The 21,895-nt window shown below is 39.3% G+C and overlaps 2 protein-coding genes across 3 annotated transcripts; both read right to left on the reverse strand.

Annotated features, from left to right (window-relative positions):
* Nucleotides 1–5,604: 5,604 nt before the first annotated feature.
* On the reverse strand, nt 5,605–9,539 carry LOC104424623 (transcription factor IIIA). Of its 2 annotated transcripts, XM_039310741.1 has the most exons (8): nt 9,263–9,530; nt 8,448–8,694; nt 8,165–8,369; nt 7,827–7,964; nt 7,124–7,306; nt 6,729–7,023; nt 6,409–6,629; nt 5,605–6,278 (listed from the first exon to the last, which is right to left on the reverse strand). In XM_039310741.1, exons 5-8 carry the CDS (start codon nt 7,136–7,138, stop codon nt 6,033–6,035), a joined length of 777 nt encoding a protein of 258 aa, XP_039166675.1. In that variant the 5' UTR covers nt 7,139–7,306; nt 7,827–7,964; nt 8,165–8,369; nt 8,448–8,694; nt 9,263–9,530; the 3' UTR covers nt 5,605–6,032. The 2 variants fall into 2 exon arrangements, with proteins under 2 accessions (XP_039166675.1, XP_039166669.1); XM_039310735.1 differs by lacking the exon at nt 8,448–8,694 and having other exon boundaries at nt 6,409–6,632; nt 9,263–9,539.
* Nucleotides 9,540–15,604: 6,065 nt separating this feature from the next.
* Nucleotides 15,605–18,448, reverse strand: LOC104423738 (receptor-like protein 43). Its single transcript, XM_039317615.1, has 3 exons — nt 17,854–18,448; nt 15,995–16,689; nt 15,605–15,904 (listed from the first exon to the last, which is right to left on the reverse strand). Exons 1-3 carry the CDS (start codon nt 18,446–18,448, stop codon nt 15,605–15,607), a joined length of 1,590 nt encoding a protein of 529 aa, XP_039173549.1.
* Nucleotides 18,449–21,895: the final 3,447 nt, after the last annotated feature.

Raw genomic sequence — 21,895 nt, forward strand, 5'->3', positions numbered from 1 at the left:
TGGACCCTCCAATCTACTGCTTGAGAAGTCAAATGAGGTGAAAACAGTTAGGATCTTCACTAGTTCAATTTGCAGACCTTTGATAGTAATGCTTACGCTGTCCTGATAATAGAGCTTGCTCAACCCAAGAAAACGGATATTAAAGATGGTCAAAGTGAGAATTAACCTTCATGACCTCCCAAGACATCAGGAAATCTTCAGGAAGCATACTGCTGAAATTGTTGAAAGCTAGGTCAACAATTTGAAGCATCTTCCATGTGCCATTAGTGACTGGACAGCCAATTTGCCTGTAGAATATTCTGGAATGCAGAACAAGAATTCTCAGGGTAGATATGTTCTTCAAGTGGCACGGGAATACATCCTTAATCCAATTGTTTCCAATGTCTAGCACCTCTAACGTCGAACATTTTGCCAAAGAAATCGGAAGCTTTCCTGTCAAGAGATTACCATTAACATCCAAAGTCCTCAAAAGGCATGTGCCTTGGAATGCATGTGGAATTCCTCCAGTCAGGTTGTTATTCCTTATGTTCAACACCTATGCATTATCCTTGGCTAATGCCGAGTGCCCCCGAGACACTCCAGCCACTAATCTGAAAGGAAATCTAGCTCATTGGGTAGAGTAACTCTTTTTGGCAGTAGGGACTCAATCGCCGGACATTTCCTCTTTCTCCTGCCTCTGGGCCTAGATTGAAATTGCTCATCTAACTCCTCAAAATCACCCTGAAGCGAAGGAACCAAATTGATAAGTATTAGGATTGTCCAAATCTCATGTAGTAAAAAGCTGGATTTCAAAAGAGCAGTAAAATTGAATTTTAATATTTGAGAGAATGAGAGAATAGGGCTCACTGGAGTGTAAACATGAAGGCGCATAACTATTTGTAAGTTATCAATGAAATAACTATTTTACCATCCACAAGCTAAACAGTAAATATGTAGCGTAGGTGGTAAGTTATTAGAACATTGACAATCATAAGTTTGCACAAACAAGTCAATTTACTTAATCAATAGGTAGCAAGTTGGACGATGAACCACCGTTATATAAAATTTATGGATGGTGCTACAGGTTTATTATTGAATGGAAGCTATTATGTATGGGCCGAACAGAATATTAGACATTTTGTCATGATTTTTAGACGATTCATCACGACCAAGAATAGAGTACATGGTTTACATGGCATTTTCTTCGGTCCCACTGTACAGGGCAATTTATTTAATAGCCACTTTGCAATCTTCTTGTTTAATAATTCTGGGCTACAAATAGGATCATGTTTTGGACAATTTCGGCCGTGAAACACAATATGGAACGGTATTCCATACAGTCGAATTTTTTTAAGAGTTTGCCATTGTAAGACCCCGATGGTAACAAAAATTGACCGATGACTTGCTTGGTCTGTACGTTAGTAACGCACAATCACTTCTTCTTCTTTTTTAAAGTACCAGCTTTATTTGATTCCTTGAAGTTAATTATAATTCTATAATTTACCAACATTTATTTTCTTAGGCCACTAGCCTGTTAGGCTCTGTTTGGTAGCATTTCAATTTTTCTATTCTTTTGTTCCTTGGAATAGAAAAAGAATAAAATTTCGTTTAATAAAGTTAGTTAATTTTTTCTATTTCCTAAAATAGAAAAGTGATTAGAAAATAGATTTGAAATAGAAACAATAAGTTAAAAAAAAATTACTTCTTATTCTTAGAAACAGTTTTTGGAATAAGTCATTTTCTTTCTTTCTTCTTCCTCCTCTACTAACCGGTCACCGTCACCGCCACTAGTCGCCGGCAGCCACTGCTGATCATTGGTCTTTGGTTGCCAGTTGCTGGTCGCTAGTTGCCAGTTGTCGATCACCGATCACCAGTGCCACCACCAGAGGAAGAGAGGAAAAAATGAAAAATCTAAAAAAATAAAATTAAAAGAAATTTTATTTCACAAAAAAAAAATTGTAGATCATACCAAACACATTATTATTCCTTTGAATTGGGTTAAATATATTTTTAATCTTCTAATTCTTAATATTTGTGCGATTGCGTCCTCAAGAAGGCAAGCGATTACCACTTTGGTGCCGAAAGTCAAGCCTGTGATAAGTTCTTCAAATTTTCTAACCCTCACCAATCATCGCTGGTGGTGGCTGCAGCCACGAAATCCTCCACCCTTTCTCGCATCTCTCACTTTCCCACCTTAGTTTCTTTTGACTTATTTCACTTCGAAAATTACTGAGAAAAATCGCGACACTGCGCAATAAAATTACTAAGGATGTCAGGTTCCATATTGGCTCCAGCTACATGACCGAGTAATTTAGGCGAGTGGCCATATACCACTGGAACAATTGGCACATTAAATGGAGGGAATCGGGCGCAAGTACTTTGGCAACCCTTGGTGAGCTACTACTACTTACGTTCTCTTTGTTCTTACCATCATTAAAGCCTTCTTTGCTGCTTACATATTTTATCATTCCAAGAATTAACCAACCTCAACAACTCAGTTTCAAAAACATAATTAGAAAAATCTTCTTAGACCAATAAATTTGTAACATGCTCGGTTTCATTTTTTGATGTCACTTCGGCTGCTACTCGTAATTGGCTAGCTTGCTTAAAACTTGCATTTTCTTTGCTGTGCTGCCACAAGGAACTAGTCCATGATAGACGAAGAGCATCTTATTAACGCTGGGATTTGATATTTTTAGAAAACTTACAAAATGTTATTGCAGCCAATTGAAATTAGAGGACCGTATTTTTCAAACAACATGACAATTGACTTGAAAGCGATAGTAATCACTAGTCAAACCAACGATGCAGTGAACCAATCAAACCAGGTCCAACCTTAAGCCCATGAAATGGGCCGGAATTCGAAAACCTTTCAGGATTGAAATTTTCAAACCCAAAATTTCAATGCACCTTCTAAGAGTAAGAGCTGGAAGATAACACCTTTGGTCCAATTTGGTGGGCACTTGTGTGAAGAATCTTTATTTTGTCTGAAGTTGAAGAACTTTTCTGATTGAAGGACTTTTCGACAATAGACAATAACATCGAGGAAAAACAATTGAACTTATTCCAATAAAGCATGACGACCAACTACGTGCAATAGCTTTCAGTTGACTTGACTAGAGAATGCAAAATTATTGTTTAAGTGAGGTCCCCGATTCGGTGATTTATAAAATTCCGTTCCCGAATAGAACAAGCACATGCGTAAAGAATTTTAATTTTATCCAAATGTAAAGAATGTTTCTAATTGACAGACTTTTCAATAGTAGGCAATTATGGAAAGGAAAAACAATTGAACTTACTCTAATAAAACATAATGACCAAACTTCACGCAATAGCTAGAGAATGCTAAATTGTCGTTTAAGTGAGCTCCCTGCAATTTATAAAATGCAGTCAACTAGGTCCAACTTCAAGCCCGTGAACTGAACAAGAATTTGAAAATTCTTTCGGAATTGGAATTTTCAAACCGAAAATTTCCATGCACCATCTTAGAAAAAGCTGGGAAGGCCTCTGGTCCAGTTTGGCGGCCAGTACACGACGGGTACACACCTTCTTAGAAAATTATGGAGAGGAAAACATTGAACTTACTAACTACAATCAAGCATAACGACTAGTTGTTTTCAATTGACTCGACTAGGAATGCAAAATTGTCCTTTCAGCACAGCTTCTCAATCCGGTGATTTATAAAATTCTGTTGACGAATAAAACAGAAATTTTTCCGTGGACTGTAATTATGTAATGTTGATAATAAATTCAAAATACTGATGGTAAGTAAAAAGCTATCAATAATTTGTTGATTAGCTCATTTGTAATTAGCGATGGAATGACAATTTTACCATCGATAGACTCAATATTATATATCCACTTTCTTTTATTTATTTATTTTACAAATGGACGCGTAAGTATATGTTGCCAATGAAATAACAATTTTATTGTCCACAAATCTTATAGTTGATTGACGCTAACTTTTATATTTTACAAGTGGGTGCATAATTGTTAAGTCACCAATTAAATAACAATTTTACAATCCACTAACTCAATATTAGACAACCATTTACCGTGATGAGATTTAGTTTAAGTGGTAAATATATAACTAGAACATTGACAATTATAATTCACTAATATTGTTGCAGAATCATCAATATACACCGTTATTTGAAATTTCAGGAATGGTATTACAAATTTACTATTGAAAGGAAAATTATTCTATTTGGGCTAGACGTAAGGTTAAACACTTGTTTCTTATTATAAATGACTCATCATCGTCAGGAAACAAGAACACAGCCGCACTTCCCTTGTCTTGATGTAGCAAGTATCCTCTTGGAGGGGTAGTCGCAAGCTTAAAAAGCAAATCAATGATTTTAAAGTTGCATTTGTTCCACAGAAAATACAAAATTTAGAATACATTTTTTCGAGAAATAATATTTTGTGTTGCTTACAAAAATAAATAAACAAAATATATTTCTATCACAAACGAAAATAGTTAGGCATAGCTTGCTATTGATCATAAAAACATTTTCTGTTGATTAACTTTTCTAACTGATATAACAAATAATTTTTCAAAAAAATACATTTCACATATTGAATTTATCTTAAAACAAATGCATCTTGAATTTCAAAGAATATTACAGGCTCCGACGCCATTTTCCTTGTGTGCTACTTTACAGGGCATTGTTTGTGATAGTCCCGTTGCAATTTTCTCGTTTTCTGGGCTACAAAGAGGAAAAAGTTTTTGGACACCATCGCAACGCTCATGAGCGCAGTTGAAAACTCGGCTGAAACCGCTTTTAATCGTCACCGACAAGCCCATCCCCCTCGTTGCACACACACTCTCTCAGTCGAGGTATTGCTCGCGGCCGTGAGAACTCCTGTGGTGCGAGCCTAAAGCTCAAGGTGGCTGTGCTGCCCTCTGGGATAGAGCTCACATCCATTGAAGCTCTACCCGAACAGCTCGTGGGCATCCATGGCTGCAGCCATAGGACCCAATCTGGTCCACTGGTTGGGGTCGTCCAACCTCGATCTGGACCAGATTCCAGGCAGTAACCATCGCTGGGCTCATAATTGGGGTTTGGGTGACGCTCACGAAAGACTCTTCAAGAGACGATCTTAGGCAATGATCTGATGAAGATGATTCTATAATTCAACCATTTTCAATATTTTCATTGGCACTTAACAGTTTTTTCATCCCTTAAAACTCTGGTTTACTTTCCAACATGTTTTGGCCAAAAACACTTTAGTTTTTAATTTGTTATTTTTTATTAATTTTAAGAACAAATTAAAGCACCTGCATCATCCGCTATGGAAAAAGATAATGATGGTCACTTTCGTCCCCCGAGTAACTCCGTCATATGTTTGGGACATTTGGTGAGGTCATTTTTATCCCCTGGAAATGCGTACATTAGCTTTCTTGGGATTTAGCTTGACATTTAAATTAGAAGTAAGAAATTTTATGTGCTTAAGAGACATTATTTTTATAAACAATTATTACTTTTCTTTTAAAAGTTACCAGACAAGAGAGTACAAATCCGACTTCCAAGCCTTCAACAATCTCGGGAGGAAAAATATCGGCCTGGACTTTTAAACTGTTCAACAATAGAAATTGATCAAGTGAACAGGGACAGATTAGTATGAGACCAATGGTTCAATTGAATTTTACTATTGCATTTGCATGATTTACAGCTGACAGTAGCCCATCACAAGCATCTTTTGCTAAGGATTATTAACTCGCTCTCTTATCTCCATACACAAAACAATAGCAAGCTCTATCTACTAACTACAAACAGGCAACAGGAGGATGATGAGTGAATTTGTCACCTTTGCTCAGCCTATAAAGCCAAAAACCACAGCTCCTATACATAACCCTCAGCTGCTGCCAAGTGCTACCGAGAGACTCCGGCCACTAATCCTAAAGGAAATCTAGCTCGTTGGGTAGGGTAACTCTTTTTCGCAGTAGGGACTCGATCATTGGACATTTCCTCTTTCTTCCGCCTCTGGGCCTAGATTGAAATTGCTCATCTAACTCCTCAAAATCACCCTGAACCCAAGGAGCCAAATTGCTAGGAATGAGAATCATCCAACTCTAATGTGGTAAAAAGCCAGATTTCAACAGCAGTAAAATTGGATTTCAATATTTGAGAGAACGAGAGAATGGGGCTCATTGAAGTGTAAACATGGCAACCAGTTTTCCCATGATGGTCTCTCACGTGCTTATATGCAAACTTCTTGCCACAATCCTTACGGCCGCAAACAAATGGCCTCACCCCAAGATGAACAGCCTTCACATGCTGACGTAAATTTGATTTCTGTCAACAAGAAAATAATCAGCTAATGTACACTTAGAAGGCACACGATAAATGAGCTCACGTTTCAAAGTTCCAAAAGATTATAATCCATAACCAGCCAGAATCTACTTAGTAGGTGACTGCATCTTACTGTTGAAAAAATGCGGAGACAACCCTCGACTTCACATCTGAATGCTTCTGAATTCTCATGCATGAGGAGATGCTGTTGGATATTCTTCCTCAACTGCTTAGTCCCACATATGTCGCAATTGACTAATTGGTGAGCCGACCGCATGTGGTCCTTCAGACAATCAACATTGCTGAAGTATTTCATGCACTCACAACAGAAAGCCTCCACAGTCTCTAGTTTGACTGCAGCAGTTGAAATCATGTTATTATCGAATAGCATGTTAAACAGTTCATAGATATCATTCGGCTTCACCAAGACACCTTCATAATTAAGTGACTCACCATGAGAATCCTCATGCTTTCGCAACTTCGATGCAAACTTGAAAACCTTTCCACACCCAACCTCCGGACAAACATGCTGCTTCAGACTCTTACATTCACCAGACGTCGATGGTTCCTCATCATTGTGAATTTCATTCAAGTGCCTCTTCATGTTCCCTTGATATGCAAATGACTTATCGCAACCATCAACAAGACAGCTGAAAATCTTGCCTTTATGCTGAAGAAAGTGACAAGCCAAATGGTCTATTCTTCTATAGCTGGCAGAGCAATCCTCTACAGAACACTTGAAAGGCGTTTGCAAATGAATTTAGCATATTGACAAATAGATCCAAGCATGCCAAATCTCTAGACATCAATAGGAAAAAAAAAAATAAAAAATGAACGGTGCTTCAAACCTCAAGATAGAACATGCGTGACTGAGGTTGACTTGATGGATCTTCTCAGGTGGTCCCCCGACCTGATACTAGTCCAATCAAGATACAAGATTGCAGCTTCTTGCATTTTGGAGTTCTTTTCGATGGGATCCAATGCTTCACGCCATTATCATATCATAATCAGATGAGCCAACATACTTTATCCTGCAAGGTCTTGATTTCAGTATAGCCAAACTCGCAGTAGACAAATGGAAAGGAAGAAAACAGCTTCATTTTTCAACCAAAATCAAAACTTTTTTTATCATAAAATATTTACCTGTGAGACTAGAACACACTAAAAGATTGATGCTTTTTCAATGGTGCTTCCATTTTATGATGTTCCACAAGATTACAGCACTATATTTATGGGTAATCACCATTTGACGGGCCAGAAAATCATGTACATCCCCAACGATAAATATCCGAATTGCTGTTTCTGACGCCTCATTAGAAGTTACAAATGTGAAAATTTTGATGGCAAAGACCACAACCCAGCGTTGCGCATCAAAACCATCTGCTCAACAAGACCGGTGCGACCGTGATCAGAACCTGTCCACTTTACAAACTGTACCTCACAGTCGACCACCTCCATGACAGGTGTAATCTAATCGAAACTTGATTAAAATTTTCAAAGAACTTGCTTTCATGTTGCAGCATCAATAACAAAACAGAGAACTCAACATACCTCGAGCGAATGGCCCTGCATATGCTGCCTCAAGTACGCGGGTTTCTTAAAAGTGGCGCCGCATTCTTCGCTGGTATTATTAGCCTTCGCTCCCTTCTTCCCCTCGACACCCTGAGCCATTGCCGCTTCCACATCATCCTGGTAAAGACCGAAGCAACACGAAAACCACTTCACATCGGTCCCCATCGCGGCGTACATTCGAACCCGAGCATATTCCACAAACGCAAAACCAGCAATTGCCGATCGAACCAGTCAAATCGTAGCGCCGGAACTCGCGGCCCAAAATGAACCGAGCTGCTTGGGAAGCATCGGAAGGCAATGAAGGGAAGAGAACTCACCTCGTGGCGCGACTGGATGTGAGAAGCGACGAGGGACTTCCTGGACCTGCAGATCCCGCAGTGCTCGCAGTAGTAAAGCCACCAACTGGAAGAGACGCTTGGATCGGTGTTGTTCTGGGCCTAACTTGACTGGGTTCAAAGCTATGATCAGTTTGGGCCCAAATTAGGCCCGGCCCGGTAAGCTTTCCATCGAACGAAATTAGATCTGCGAACAGGAAGCTGCTTACTTCGCGATTGTTGCGCACATTATTAAATACGAGCATGAAGATGTATAGAGAGGGACCGTGAGGTTTCGTCGCAGAGATTGCAGAGGTAGATTTTCACGATGGACTTGGAGGTTGACGACGGTTTGGAAGCACAAGGTAACAAGAAGTTCTGGCACGAGGTACATTATTCTTGTTTTCTTTCATTCACTGATATTTGTCCTTCTTGACCATTTCCTCTTACAGATCAAGAACCACCAGATTATACTCAAAACACTACATGAGTTTCAAAGCTATGATTTGGGATCAAGACACCCAGACTCCAGGCTGCACATGGACAAACTTAGCCATCAACCTACGCAAACAACTTCAGTCACAATCCCCAGCCTCCGCCTTTATTATAATCTTCGTACAACTCGCAAAAACAACTGATTGAAGCCTTGGTCAAGAATGTCACCAGAGCTGAAGGTCGAGAACAATAACTCCAGATCATACACTCATCGCCCACTACCATGGAAATCGCCGGCAACGTAGCACAGAACGAAGAATTATAATGGTTAAGAAATGTATTCGGCCATTGTGAAAACATCAGAACTCATGCTTAAGTGACTTGAAAATCAATTACTATCACTCAATTTATGTCAGCATACTTTCGGATTCCGAAAAGGACAAAACTAATCCGATTGCCTAATAAACAACAGATTGCATCAACCGATTGGAGCAGATTTTTGCGATTTCAAACTCGTATTCGTGACCTTAGGCAAACGAAATTAACATGTGAAGTTCATAATCAAATACATGACTCTAACATGACCGATCCTAATCGAAGCCAAATGATCTTTTCATTCGCTTCACCTTCGTCAGAATCGCAGCATTATGGAGAATCGGAGATTACCTCATCAATGAAGCCAAGCTAAGTCGCTGTCGGCAGTCTGATCAACTAAGGGAGCTCTCATGATCGTCGCCGTTGGTTAAAATGAAGACCGGTAGAAGAGCTTCAAGCGAGTTCCGGCCACTTCAATCTTCACGGCCACGAAACAGAATTGAACAAGGGGCTTCCCGGGAGGCGGCCGTCCGGCGATGGCGACGTCGCCTGGGGCGGTGATGAGCTAGAAATGAGAAAGAAGTCTCTGGAAATCGATTCCTGAGGGAAATCCGAAATGGGCTCCGATTTGGAAATCGAGGAATGAAAGTTTATGGGTCAAGCGAGCCCACACGTTGAAGTCTTATGGGTCACATTCATGAGCAAATGGGTTTGGGCTTGAGTTGGGGTTTGGATCAAGCTATCGGGCCAAATTTAAACTCAATGATCGAATGGGCTTCAAAAATGATCTTTCTTCCTCTGTCTTTTCTCATCATCATCATCATCATCATCATCATCATCATTATTATTATTTTATTTTATTATTTATTTATTCTTATTATTATTATTATTAGGATTTTATTATTATTATTATTATTATTATTATTATTATTATTATTATTATTATTATTACTATTACTAAACTATTATTATTATTACTATTATTATTACAGTCATCACATCTCATATTATTTTATTATTATTATTATTATTATTATTATTATTATTATTATTATTATTATTAAAAATTTCCCTAATCATTCAAATGCACTTGAGTGCTATAACTTTTTTTTTTTTTTATTATTTGAATGTCATATAATTTTTTAATGGATTACTTGAGTGCTAAAATATTTTAAAAACAATCAATATAAGTGACATGCCACATTAGATTTCTTGCTATTTGGAAAATTTATGGCACTAAACTGGATGAAAAAAATTTGACACTCAAGTGAGCATTGTACAATGACATTTGTGGTGTGTATATCCCCAAATCTAATAGTAGATTAGCTCTTGTTTTAGTAATTCACAAGTGGACACATAACTATATGAAAGTTATAAAAGAAATATCAATTCTACCATACCCAATAATAGATTACCACCACTCATACCATGATTTAGTTTTATGTAGAAATTATAGAACATAATCGGTTAGTTATTAGACCATTAATTGTAGATCGTAACTTTCGTACAACACTAACTTAAGTGCCATAATTTTCTATTTTTTAAGTATCATTTTAGTGTCATATACTTTTTCTCACTTGAGTATCATGATTTTTTGAAGATATTCCTTACAAAGTATCATGTCATGATATATTTCCAATGCCTGCGTTAGGACACTGGACAATTGAGAGATATGGTACTAAAAAAGACCCCCTTTTTTTTTTTTTTGTAAAATTATGAAACTCAAGTGATTAATAAAAAGTTATAACACTAAAGTAAGTGTTACGCGAAAATTATGATGCTTATATTGTAATTATCCCAAAGTAAATCACTAACATTGCTGCAAAATCAAGTCAATATGCATTAGCAGTAGGTAGGAAGTTGCGCAATGTATTGTTGAATGAGCACGATATGTTTTGGAAATCAGCATGCGAGCAATATATTGTTGGAAAGTACACTCAAAGATGATTGTTTTAGTGCCTGAAAACTTAAGTCTTTTGAGTCCATATCGACCTCGAAACGAATCTGCCTCGTTGAATCAAAGAATTCACGAATTGTTCATGTAGAGGAGTCCAATTGTGAAGTCCAATCCTCCAATCCCAGTGTCCACACTCACGGTTGTGGTGTTCTCGAATGTCCATTCAAAGTGTTTTTAATCACCTTGAAATGCTATTGCGCTTTTTAAATATAGTTTCTGTTTTTCCGACACTTACAGTTGCTGAATTGATTTTACAATAGGAAAACAGATGGGAAAAGCGGACTCTCCATCAACTATTTGATGAACAGATTATGAATGACATCCTATCAGTACCCTTAAATGCTCAAACTCTTCAGGACAATTTGGTATGGACTATTACAAAATAATGGATTTTTACAGTGAAGAGTGCATATAATTGGATGTGAGCACAAAGAAAAATCACTCAACATCACAAGTCATTCCAGCTACCCCGCATGGAACCAAATTTGGCAATTAAAGAGCCCCCAAAAAAAAAAGAAGTCAGAATCGTACTGTGGGGCATTTACCAAAACGCCTTGCCACTAACGACAACTTGCTTAGGTGAAGAATATTACCTGACTTGGGGTGCCCATCCTATCACCATGAGAAGTTGAGACAATGGAGCACCTCCTTCTACGTTGCCCTTAGACTACTTCCGTTTAGACAAATCTTGTCATCCAAATCCATATTTCGAGTTATAGTGTCTCACAAATAGAAGGTTGGTTGTGTAATTTTCTCAAACATTTAAAAACAACTCACCTCCCTTTGACACAACCGTGGCTACTTTGCTGGTGCATCTGGAAGCGAGAAACAACTTTGTATTCCAGCTTTAAACAAATCCAAAAGCCTTAGTTGACTCAACCCTCAATATAATCAGCAACTTCAGAAAATGGAACCCCCAAGAAACAATTTCCAACTCGATGAACAGGACTTATCTCATGCTTGGCTCCCACTAAGGCAGAATACTCTGAAGATGAACACTAATGCTTCTTACATGATGGGTTTCTAACGGAAACAGTTTCATGCTTGATCCAAGATGATTTGGGGTTTATTTGTGATGGCTCTGCTAGATCTGTCCAGCTTCATCCCCTGTTCAACTAGAAGCCCTATATCTTTTCAAGGGATGAAGCACATGCAAGAGAGAAAAAGTGAAGCCTTGAGTTTGAGTTAGATTGTTTGGAAATAGTCAACCCCATCAAGTACTCAAATAAGAATTTATGGGAAGCCACTGCTCTTATCTTGGAAGCTCGCGACTTATTGGGCCGACTTCCTAACACTACCGTAGCCTATGTGGGGAGAAGTGCTAACCAAGCTGCAGTCTAAAGCCTAGAGACATAATACCCTTTTCTCAAATTGGGCTATCAATCCACCTCAAGACCTTAGGAATTTACATTATTTTGATGCCCCTTCGATGGGCTCTTTTGTTTTTAGGACTCCTTAATTCAATAAAATTTGCTTTTCGGACCCAAAATAAATAAATAAATAAATAAATAAAATCCCTTACACCTAGGAATTGAATTTCCATCTAGTCTTGAGCACATATTCATCTATTCGTGTCCATGATCCAATTGCATGTCTATGGCCAAGTATTGATCATGATTTACGTTTAGGTATTATTGATTCCATGTTTGTCCCTAAATTTCTCATGTTAATAGGATTGAGAGATTACCATGTTTCGATTCCCCCATGCATGAACTTAATCAGAGAAAGGTCACATCTTTATTACTTAGATTAATCTCTTTTTGCGTGGATTTGCCCTTGATAGAATCATATGGATGATCTTTTTGCATGTTAACATTGAATCGGGTCGGATTGATGATTCCTTTGCATGTTGTTCATGGCCGGTCCCCTTGGTGCTCTTGATCGTGCCCCCTCCTCGTTTGATTGCATGTGGGGTTTAATGTCCCCTTGTGCTCTTGATCATGGCGATTGGCCCTTGACTTTAATTCCTTGCATCTAGGTTAGGCTTTGTCTCGCTTGGAAGAATTTTGATCATCTGTTTTGCTATGATTCATGGAAAATAATCTAAAGCTTCGACCTTTGATCAATGCTTCTCACGTCAAAAAGACACAATTTTTTTTCCGGGAAAGATCAAACATTTACTGCTTTTTATTCATGCATAAAGGATACAGTTTGCTAGTTCATGTAGATTAGTGAGAAAAAACAAGAACATTGTAGCACTGATGGCACACTGTAGAAAACACGTTTGTTTGTTTGTTTGTTTGTTTTTTTAATTGAAAAGTACATAAACAAGAACAAGAGAATAAGACAAAACAATCGAGGATAAAGTTTGATTTTATGGAAAAGCAGAACCAATTATCTCAATCGAGAAGGATGCACGATGGAGTGAAGCTAGAGAAAACAGCTTTGTCTTTTGGCAGATTTCACCAGCACAAGGATGGCAGCGATAAGATTAGGTCGCAATGAAATGACAACTTCCCGTGAGGATAACGAAGATACTCACGACATAGAGCTGCTCTCAAAGACAACTAGAGTAGATCCGTGACTGCGACGCGCTGTGGCCGATAATGATTATCTTGAAGACAATTGGTTGTGGCCACTCTCGAGGATGAAGATAGGTGGACAATAAACAGAGGACTTGGACCGCCGAACGGTGGTGGTCTTACTGACAAGATGGAAACAACGATGGCAGAGACAAGGCTTTTGTTCTTCAAGACTAAGGCAAGAATAAAGATAAAACTATATTACTTTTCTTGATATTCTATTACATTTAGATTGTGTAAATATTCTACGATCTTCAAAAGAGAGGGAGAGATCAAGGGTATTTATATCCGAATAGTATGTACAGGTTAGGAAATAATCTAATCCAACAATAGAATAAGTTATCTTAGTCTAACAAGGAAACTATTTGTTTTAAGAAATCATAAAATATCAAAAATATCCTTAATACCAAATAACATTTCTAACAATATTCTCTAATAGAGATTTCTCAAATCTCAATAAATAAACTTAAAACAAAGCCTTAGACATGATGATCTGTGAGAGAGGATCTGGAAAATTTTGGTTGAGATGGGCGATTTAACAACAGAGAATTGCAGACAGGAGGAGGAGAAAAACAGGGAATGGTTCAGCTTGGAAAGAGGGAGCGGTAGTCAATGGCAAACGCCTCCCGGTGGGGACGATTTTGTCTAACGTTAACGTTAGTTGTGGGACTGACGATGTTACTTTCTCTGTGGGCCATGCGTAGGGAATAGGAGCAAAAACGCGTTTTTATTTGTCGGCTCTTTATATTGGTGTCAATTTTTCTTAATTTCAGACGTTGGCCAAACCAAGAAATCAAAACTCCAATTCGATTGGACATGACCAGCTTTGGGAATTTGGATCTAAGCTAGTCAATGATGAAAATAGAGATGGTAAAATTGATGCCCATAATTAAAGAGTGTTTTAGTGTTAGAAGGATTGAGATTTGCTCATCAAGATGCGTAAGTTTTTATGTTTGGTCCATTATCATCGCAGCCATTGAAGCGAAGATTGAATCGGAGATAGATTCGGTTTTCATGTCAATGGGCCTTTTTTTTTTCATTGGATTGAAGATAAATTCAGTTAATGAACAAAAGGTTTTTGGAAATATCACTTGATCTCTAAAATAAAGCACCTTCCGATCACTTATGTTGTACTTGTATTGTGGTTCTAAAAAGGGAATCTTATCGCTGGGCGGACTTCCATGGTAGATGGAAGGTAATTTACCATATCCCAATTTTCTTTCTATGTCCCCACTAGGTAATGCCATCTTGCACAATGTCCTGACCTTGTGCAAGATTCTCTTAGAAGAATGTCCAGTGCAGACCAAGACTGACATCTAAATAGAGTTTGGAAGATTTTTCAGCAGGTACTGAAAAGAGTGCTGTACTCAAGCCTCGTCGAGTTGATGTAGTTTAATTTTTGAATCGAACTGGAATCTAAAATCCAAGACTGGACACTCAGACTCGAACTTGATCTCCATGAAAATCAACATCTCTGGATCAAGTTTGGCTCGTGAATTTTAATCTTTTTAATATTTTGTAATCTCTAGATGAACTCACACATACCATAGGCCTACCATATTAGTTAGAAATTTTTTTGGTTAGAAGTCCTAAATTTGTATAAAAATTACAATCAAATCGAAAAACTGTCAAAAAGTAAAATGTGGGGGAGGGGGAATTTTCTAATAATATAAGCATTCCATCTTAGTTATAACAATCCTCACTAAAGAATTTTCTTCATTGCACTTTTCTTCATTTCAGAACTCCAGGAAAATAGTTAAATAGTTATGTCATATTCTTATTTCTATACCTACTTCTATTTCTCCCATTGTTAAGCAAAAGTTCTATAGATCAATAAACAGAATCGTCATTTTAATAGCGAGGAAGAAATATGAAGAGAAGAAAGGATGAAAATATTCTTATTCAAGTTCAATAACTAAGATACGGTGGAAATCTTCATGGACATGAGTGTTTGAACAGCACTATATCCCAGAATCGATAATAAGCAAACCTCCATGATCTGATAAAGACTAATGGACCACAAAATACCCAAAAGCCAACAACGAATCCAAGTGACATGCTCATGTAAAACCACATCTTCTCACCGTCATCATTATTGCGATCGTCACCAGCTTCTTCCATCCCGTTCGTGGTAATTGAGCAACTCTTGTTGAGCATAAGGCCACACAATCCGAGGTTTCCTTCAAAAGAACTTTTGGAAAACGTGAGAAATTGTCAGCTTGTCGGGATGCTTCCTACAAGTTGATTGTTTGAGAGGTTCAAGAACGAAAGAAAATCAAGATTCACAAGCTGAGCCGGTATGCTTCCATTGAGGTAGTTCCATGATAGGTCCAATGACTCAAGTTGATGCAGATTTCCCAAAACAGGAGGGATTGAACCCGATATTGCATTATGTGATAGGTTCAAGAAATAAAGTGCTTTGAGATCTCCAATGGTGTCTGGTATTGGACCTTCCAATCTATTGCTCGAGAAGTCGATTGATGTGAAAACAGTCAAAATCTTGACGAGTTCTACCTATAGACCTTTCAAGGTTACACTCATCGTATCTTGATAATAGACCCCACGCATTTGGGAATATTGATATTGTAAGTGATTGAAGTCTACATTAGCCTTCATAGCCTCCCAAGATGTGAGGAGACTGGCAGGCAATATGCCACCAATATTATTTGAAGACAGGTCAATGATTTGTAGCTTTTGCCAAATGCTAGGACTTTGTGGACATCCAATTTCCCCATGCAATTTGTTGGATCGTAAAACAAGGACACAGAGACTTGATATAGCCTTTAAATGGCATGGAAATGTCCCGTCTATCTTATTGTTCCCGATGTTCATAACCTCCAACATTGTGCAACCTGCCAGTGACAATGGAATTTGCCCCTGCAACAAATTCTCACTCAAATCCAATGTCTTCAAACCGCATGTTCCTAGGATGTTTTGCGGAATATCACCATTCAACTGGTTGTTCCTTAGATTCAATACATTAAGGGATGCCATCATTAAACAATCAGGAATAGTTCCGTTCAGATTGTTATGCGATAAGTCAAGCACTTCAAGATAATGAGCTTTGCAAACTGACTTTGGGATGGACCCATGGAAATTATTCTTTGAAAGAGAGAAGAACCCCGTCATTGATAAGTATCCACCGATGTTATCCGGAATAACGGAAGTAATGTTGTTACTTGAGAAATCCAAGTACAAAGCGTATGATAGCAAGGGTAGCACATTTCCTCTAAGCATGTTTGCATGGAGGTCGATGACAGACAGAACAGAAGTAAGATTGCTCGGAGGTGTTTCGAAACCTTCAAAGAAATTAGAGGAAAGGTTAAGAAATTGAAGATCTTTTGGTGTCCATATCCATTGTGGTATCTCCCCTCGAAAATAATTGTGCGAGAGGTCGAGGTAGACCAAATTGGACTGGTTAGCCAAAAACTGAGGCAATGTCGTCAACTGACAGGAAGCCAATTTTAACGAGAAAATCAGGGAAAGAGGATGTAATAGTAGAAGCAGATGGCATAGCATTAATGGACAAGCCACTATATGATAGATCAAGATAAGTTAAATTTCTGAATCCCTCTAGTGCATCAATATTTATTGTGCCACTGAAATTATTGAAAGAAAGTGAGAGGTAATTAAGCTCTTGTAATTTGAATATGGATGCTGGTATTGACCCTTGTAACTGATTGCTGCCCAAATCAAGAAAGTCCAGTTGATATGAAGAGGCATTCAGATTTATGATAAGCTGACCAGAAAATGTATTGTGTGAAAGCATTATTGTCTTCAATCGGGGAAGTGTAAATAGAGCTGGGGAATGTGGCCTTCCAATGAATTGTTTCGCGGTCCAGAAATTCAAGATTCAAAAAATCTTCCCAGCCAACAAAGGGGATCTGACCCGTTAAAGCATTATTGGATAATATTATTTGGGTCAGATTTCTGGATGCGCCGTATGGCGGAACTAAACCAGTAAGATTATTCCAAGACAAGTCCAAATAAGTCAGCTCCGACAGGTTCTTCATCGAGCTTGGGATCGACCCACTCAACTTGCAACGAGACAGATCTAATCTTGACAATTTTCTTAGATTACTGATTGAATCTGAAGCCTCCCCCGAAATATTCGTTTTACTCGGACCGGGGTCTCAAGAGAACTATCCTCTGGAAAATCGGGCAAAGAACCCTGAAGAAGTTGGTTAGATGAGAGATCAAGGGTTTGAAGTGTTTGTACCGGAGAACTTTTTGAGGAAATTCTCCCCACAGGCCACATTCACGCAGGCTCAGTGTTTTCAAGCTGGAAAAATTCGGTAAGAAACTAGGAACTGTGGTGGAAAAGTTGTTACCATCAAGTTGAATGACCGACAAATTAGCAAGACTCATAAGAGAAGTGTCAATAGGATTAGATAGAGAACAGAAAGACATGCTTAACACCTCAAGTTTTGGCACTCAAGAGGACAACGTGTTGCACCACTCACTTCCCTCAGCGGACACATCGACTTTATCAAGGTACAGCTCCCTCAACTCTCCCAAATTCCCAATCAGCGACCGTAAAGAGGGCTTCTTCAGTTTCAGCAAAGGCAGTTCAATGAAATATAGACCAGAAAGATCAAGAGTACGTAGCTTCGTCAGGCGTGATAGATCAACTGGAATTTGCCCGGCGAATCCTGCATAGGACAAGTTGAGATGTACCAAGCGGCTGAGATTCGCGAGGCCGAACGGAATTGCTGAAGAGTCGAAGTCGTTGAAAGCCAAGTTTAGGCTCCGAAGGAACTCAAGCTTGAAGAGACTCGACGAACCGTTGATTCCCCCAGAGATTGACTCATTGCTCAAATCGAGACCGACGACGAGGCTGTCCTCGCACGTCACGCCGCTCCATGAACTGGCGCTTCGGTCCCACTGTACTAGCTTGGAAGACTTAGAGGCATTGAAGACGAGGCTTTTTCTCAGCTCAAGCAAGAGCGATCTCTGATCAACGCTGAGACACTGGGCTGAAGCTGAAGCTCCAACAACGTCGAAGTAGATGGAGATCGTGGATATTGCAAGAAGCCATGAGATGATGGAACCGTTCATCGCAAGAGGTTGAAGAGGAGCGTGAGAAGTGGGAGCAGGGAAGAGGGAATCAACTGAAAGGAAGCTTCACATGGGAGTGGTCTCGTCGCCCAACTTTTAAGTGCATTCTAGCGTCAATTTTCGGGACGTCATTAGTCACCAAATTTGACTTATACCACTTTTGAAAATTCCAAGAAAAATCAGCAACATTGCGCAACAAAGTGACATTCTTTTTTATCATAATTTTTCAGTCGAAACAAAAGACCATATTTATGTTTTCTAAGAAAAAAAGGAAAAATAAAAGAAATATGCCTAAGATGTTGAGACTAGAACTTGAGATCCCTTGAAAATGCTTTTGGTTCACCTTATTTTAAAATCATAATACCAATGTCATGATGTGATCAATGGTGTCTTCATACATCAACATAAACCATGCAGAGAACGGTTAAAAGCAACAAATATAGATATTATATCCAACTATTTAATTAAATATGTAGATTCAAGAAGATAAATAAAATGATTTACTTATATTTGAATTTTATTTGTAAAATTTTATAACATTATGAAAGAAGCAAAAAAATATAAACTCTAGAATTGTATCAATATTAGGATTTCACCTTTTATATACAACATGCTAGTTGACTATATTGGGTCAATCAATCACATGAAAAACATTGAACATATTCCAATCAAGCCTAAGCCTAAGACCAAAGTATATGTAATAGCTTTTAGTTTACTTGACTAGAGAATGCAAAATTATCATTGTGGAGGTCCCCTCACAAAATCCCATTTAAAATAAAAACAGAATTTCGTCTCCAGATGGTAGATGCGTAATGTTGGTATTAAACTCGATAAAAAAGGAAGAAAACGGAAAAAAGGCAGAAGTAAAACGATAGAAAATGGGCGTTGTCTTTACTTGGAGTGGTATAAAAAGTAGTATAAAGGAAAATAAAAAGAGGAAAAAAATCCGAAAGGGTTTTAAATTAAAAGAAAGAAAAGAAAAAGCGAAGTGTAGGCGTAGGAGATTGATCCATCGTCCACGTCGGACAAATACCATGGCCCACCTTTTCCCGTCCAAGTGATTATTACCATACTTTCTCTCCCTTTATGCAACTTATACTATATTCGATAGAAATGCATGTTGATTGGCTAAAGGAGCAATCGACGCATGGCAAATCCTGCCTAGACATCTGACAGTAACTTCGCTTGTCGATGACGCTCACAATAGAAACAAAAACTTAACACGTCTATGGCACGTAGTTGTTGCAAATTGGAGCATTAATAGCACCATAGAAAGCTTTATTTTTGTTTTTTTTTTCACAATTGAAAAGGAAAAAACATAAAATTGAAAATGAATGAAAAAGAAACTAAGACCAAAACCAACAAACCGATAGTAGTTTGATTTTAATGAAGTAACAGAGCCAAATGACCACGATCAAGAAAGATGCACGAACGAGTGAAGCTAGAGAAAAAAGAAGCTCGACTTTTAATAGACTTCACCAGCACAATGATATTTCCGACATGACTGATGAGGCCTTAGAGAGATGGCAACTTCCTCTAGCAACTAGGGAGAGACCATTGACTTGCAAGATAAAGCTACTTTTAGAGATAACGTGACCATATTTGTGACTATGACAAGCAGATGCCTATGGGGCACTATTGAAGACAATGACTTGTGGTTGCTGTCGAAAATGAAAATACTGAAATGTTACATCTTTACCTAATAATTTATCTTTATAATGTGTTATAATTAAGAGGTTGTATTCCCAAACAATATATACATGAAAGGAAGTAATCTAATGTAACAAGCAAATTAGTTATTTTAATCTGACAAGGAAATCCTAGGAGATAATCAAATGTCAAAGCAATGTCCCTAATATCTAATAATATGTCTAATAAAAATCTTTTAAAAGGAAATTCTCTAATATTCATAAATACAAAGCCCATAAAAATGAGGGCACGAGAGAGAGGCATCCAGGAAATTTCGTGCGAATTGGGCAATTTCAAGAATAGAGAAATGTAGGGGAGGAGGAGGAAAATAGGGGATGCTTCCGCTGGGAATCATGGAGCAGTTAAAGTAAACGTCTGCTGGTGGGGACGATTCTGTCTGGTGTTGACGTAAGTTGTGGGAAATGATGTTACTTGCTCTGGGGACTCGTGCGTAGGGAATAGGAGCAGAAACGCGTCTGCGTGTTGGCTTTTCTTTATTCGTTTGTGAAATTTTTTGGTGTCAATTTAGGTCCTGCATGTTTTCATTTCTCAAAGGTGTTTAAAAACAGATTTTGTGTTTTTTTGTTTCTAGAAAAAAAAAAAACGCGTTTGTTTGCGTTTCTATTTTTTTTTTTTTTGTTTCCGAAACAAAATTGAAACAAAAAAAACATTCCAAAAAAAAGTTAACACTTCTAGAATCCAGAAACACTTCTTTTTCTTTTTTGAAGCCCTAAAAAATCGAACAAAAACAAAAAAAGAACAAAACTGGAGAAAAGAAACACTTCTTCAAAGCCAAAAACAAACGCTCTCTTCTCTTTTCTTCTTCTTTTTTTTTTCCTTTTTTTCTTCTTTTTTCTTTGGCCGGTCGCCGGCCTCGGCCATGGCCGGCGACTGCCGGCCTCCGGCCCCGGCGAGGCCGAGCTTGCCCAGCCAAGGCGAGGCTCGGCCTCGCTCGAGGGGAGATCTTCGGCTAGGGTTCCGACGAGGGGCTCTGGAGGACGGTGCGACGGCGGCGCGGCACTAGAGGCTTCGGGATCGACATGGGGCGACGCGGGCAAAGACTGGCGGACGGCGATGCGAATGGCGTGGTGAGATCGGGACGGCGTCGAGCTGCGGTCTTCGGAGCGCAGGTGCTCGGCTCCGACGGCAGGGCGGCGAGGCTCGGCCTCGCCCGCGCCAGCGACGTCGAGCCTCGCCTTGGCTGGGCGAGCTCGGGCTCGCCCAGATCCGGCGAGCCTGAGCCTCGCCATGGCTGGGCGAGCTCGGGCTCGCCCAGATCCGGCGAGCCCGAGCCACGCCCAACCACGGCGAGCCTCGCCGTGGCTGGGCGGGCTTCCAGCCCCGTTTTCGTGCCCTTCTCTTTCGTTCGAGCTCTGCCTTTTCCGGCGTCTCTCCCCGGCGCCTCCCACTCTGACTCTCCGGCGCCTCCCCACTCGGCTGACTCTCCGGCGACTCCCCACTCCGCTGACTCTCCAGCGCCTCCCCACTCGGCTGACTCTCCGACATCGACAGGTGGTGCTCCTTCACCGGCTAAAGCTTCCGAATCCAGGTACGCTAGCAAATCTGAGCCACCTTCTGCTGCTCCTCCTTCTCCGTTCGACGAGGGCTTCGGCGAGAGCCACCCCTCGCAAATCTGAGCCACCTTCGCCGACAGCAGGGACGCTCGCTCGAGCGACAGCTCAGCCTCAGCGAGCGTTGCTCGCCCAAATCTACGGCGGCGGCGACGGCGTCGGCAGAGACGACTTCCTCGGACTTCAG

Source organism: Eucalyptus grandis, chromosome 1, assembly GCF_016545825.1.
Source record: "Eucalyptus grandis isolate ANBG69807.140 chromosome 1, ASM1654582v1, whole genome shotgun sequence".
NCBI classification, from domain to species: domain Eukaryota; kingdom Viridiplantae; phylum Streptophyta; class Magnoliopsida; order Myrtales; family Myrtaceae; genus Eucalyptus; species Eucalyptus grandis.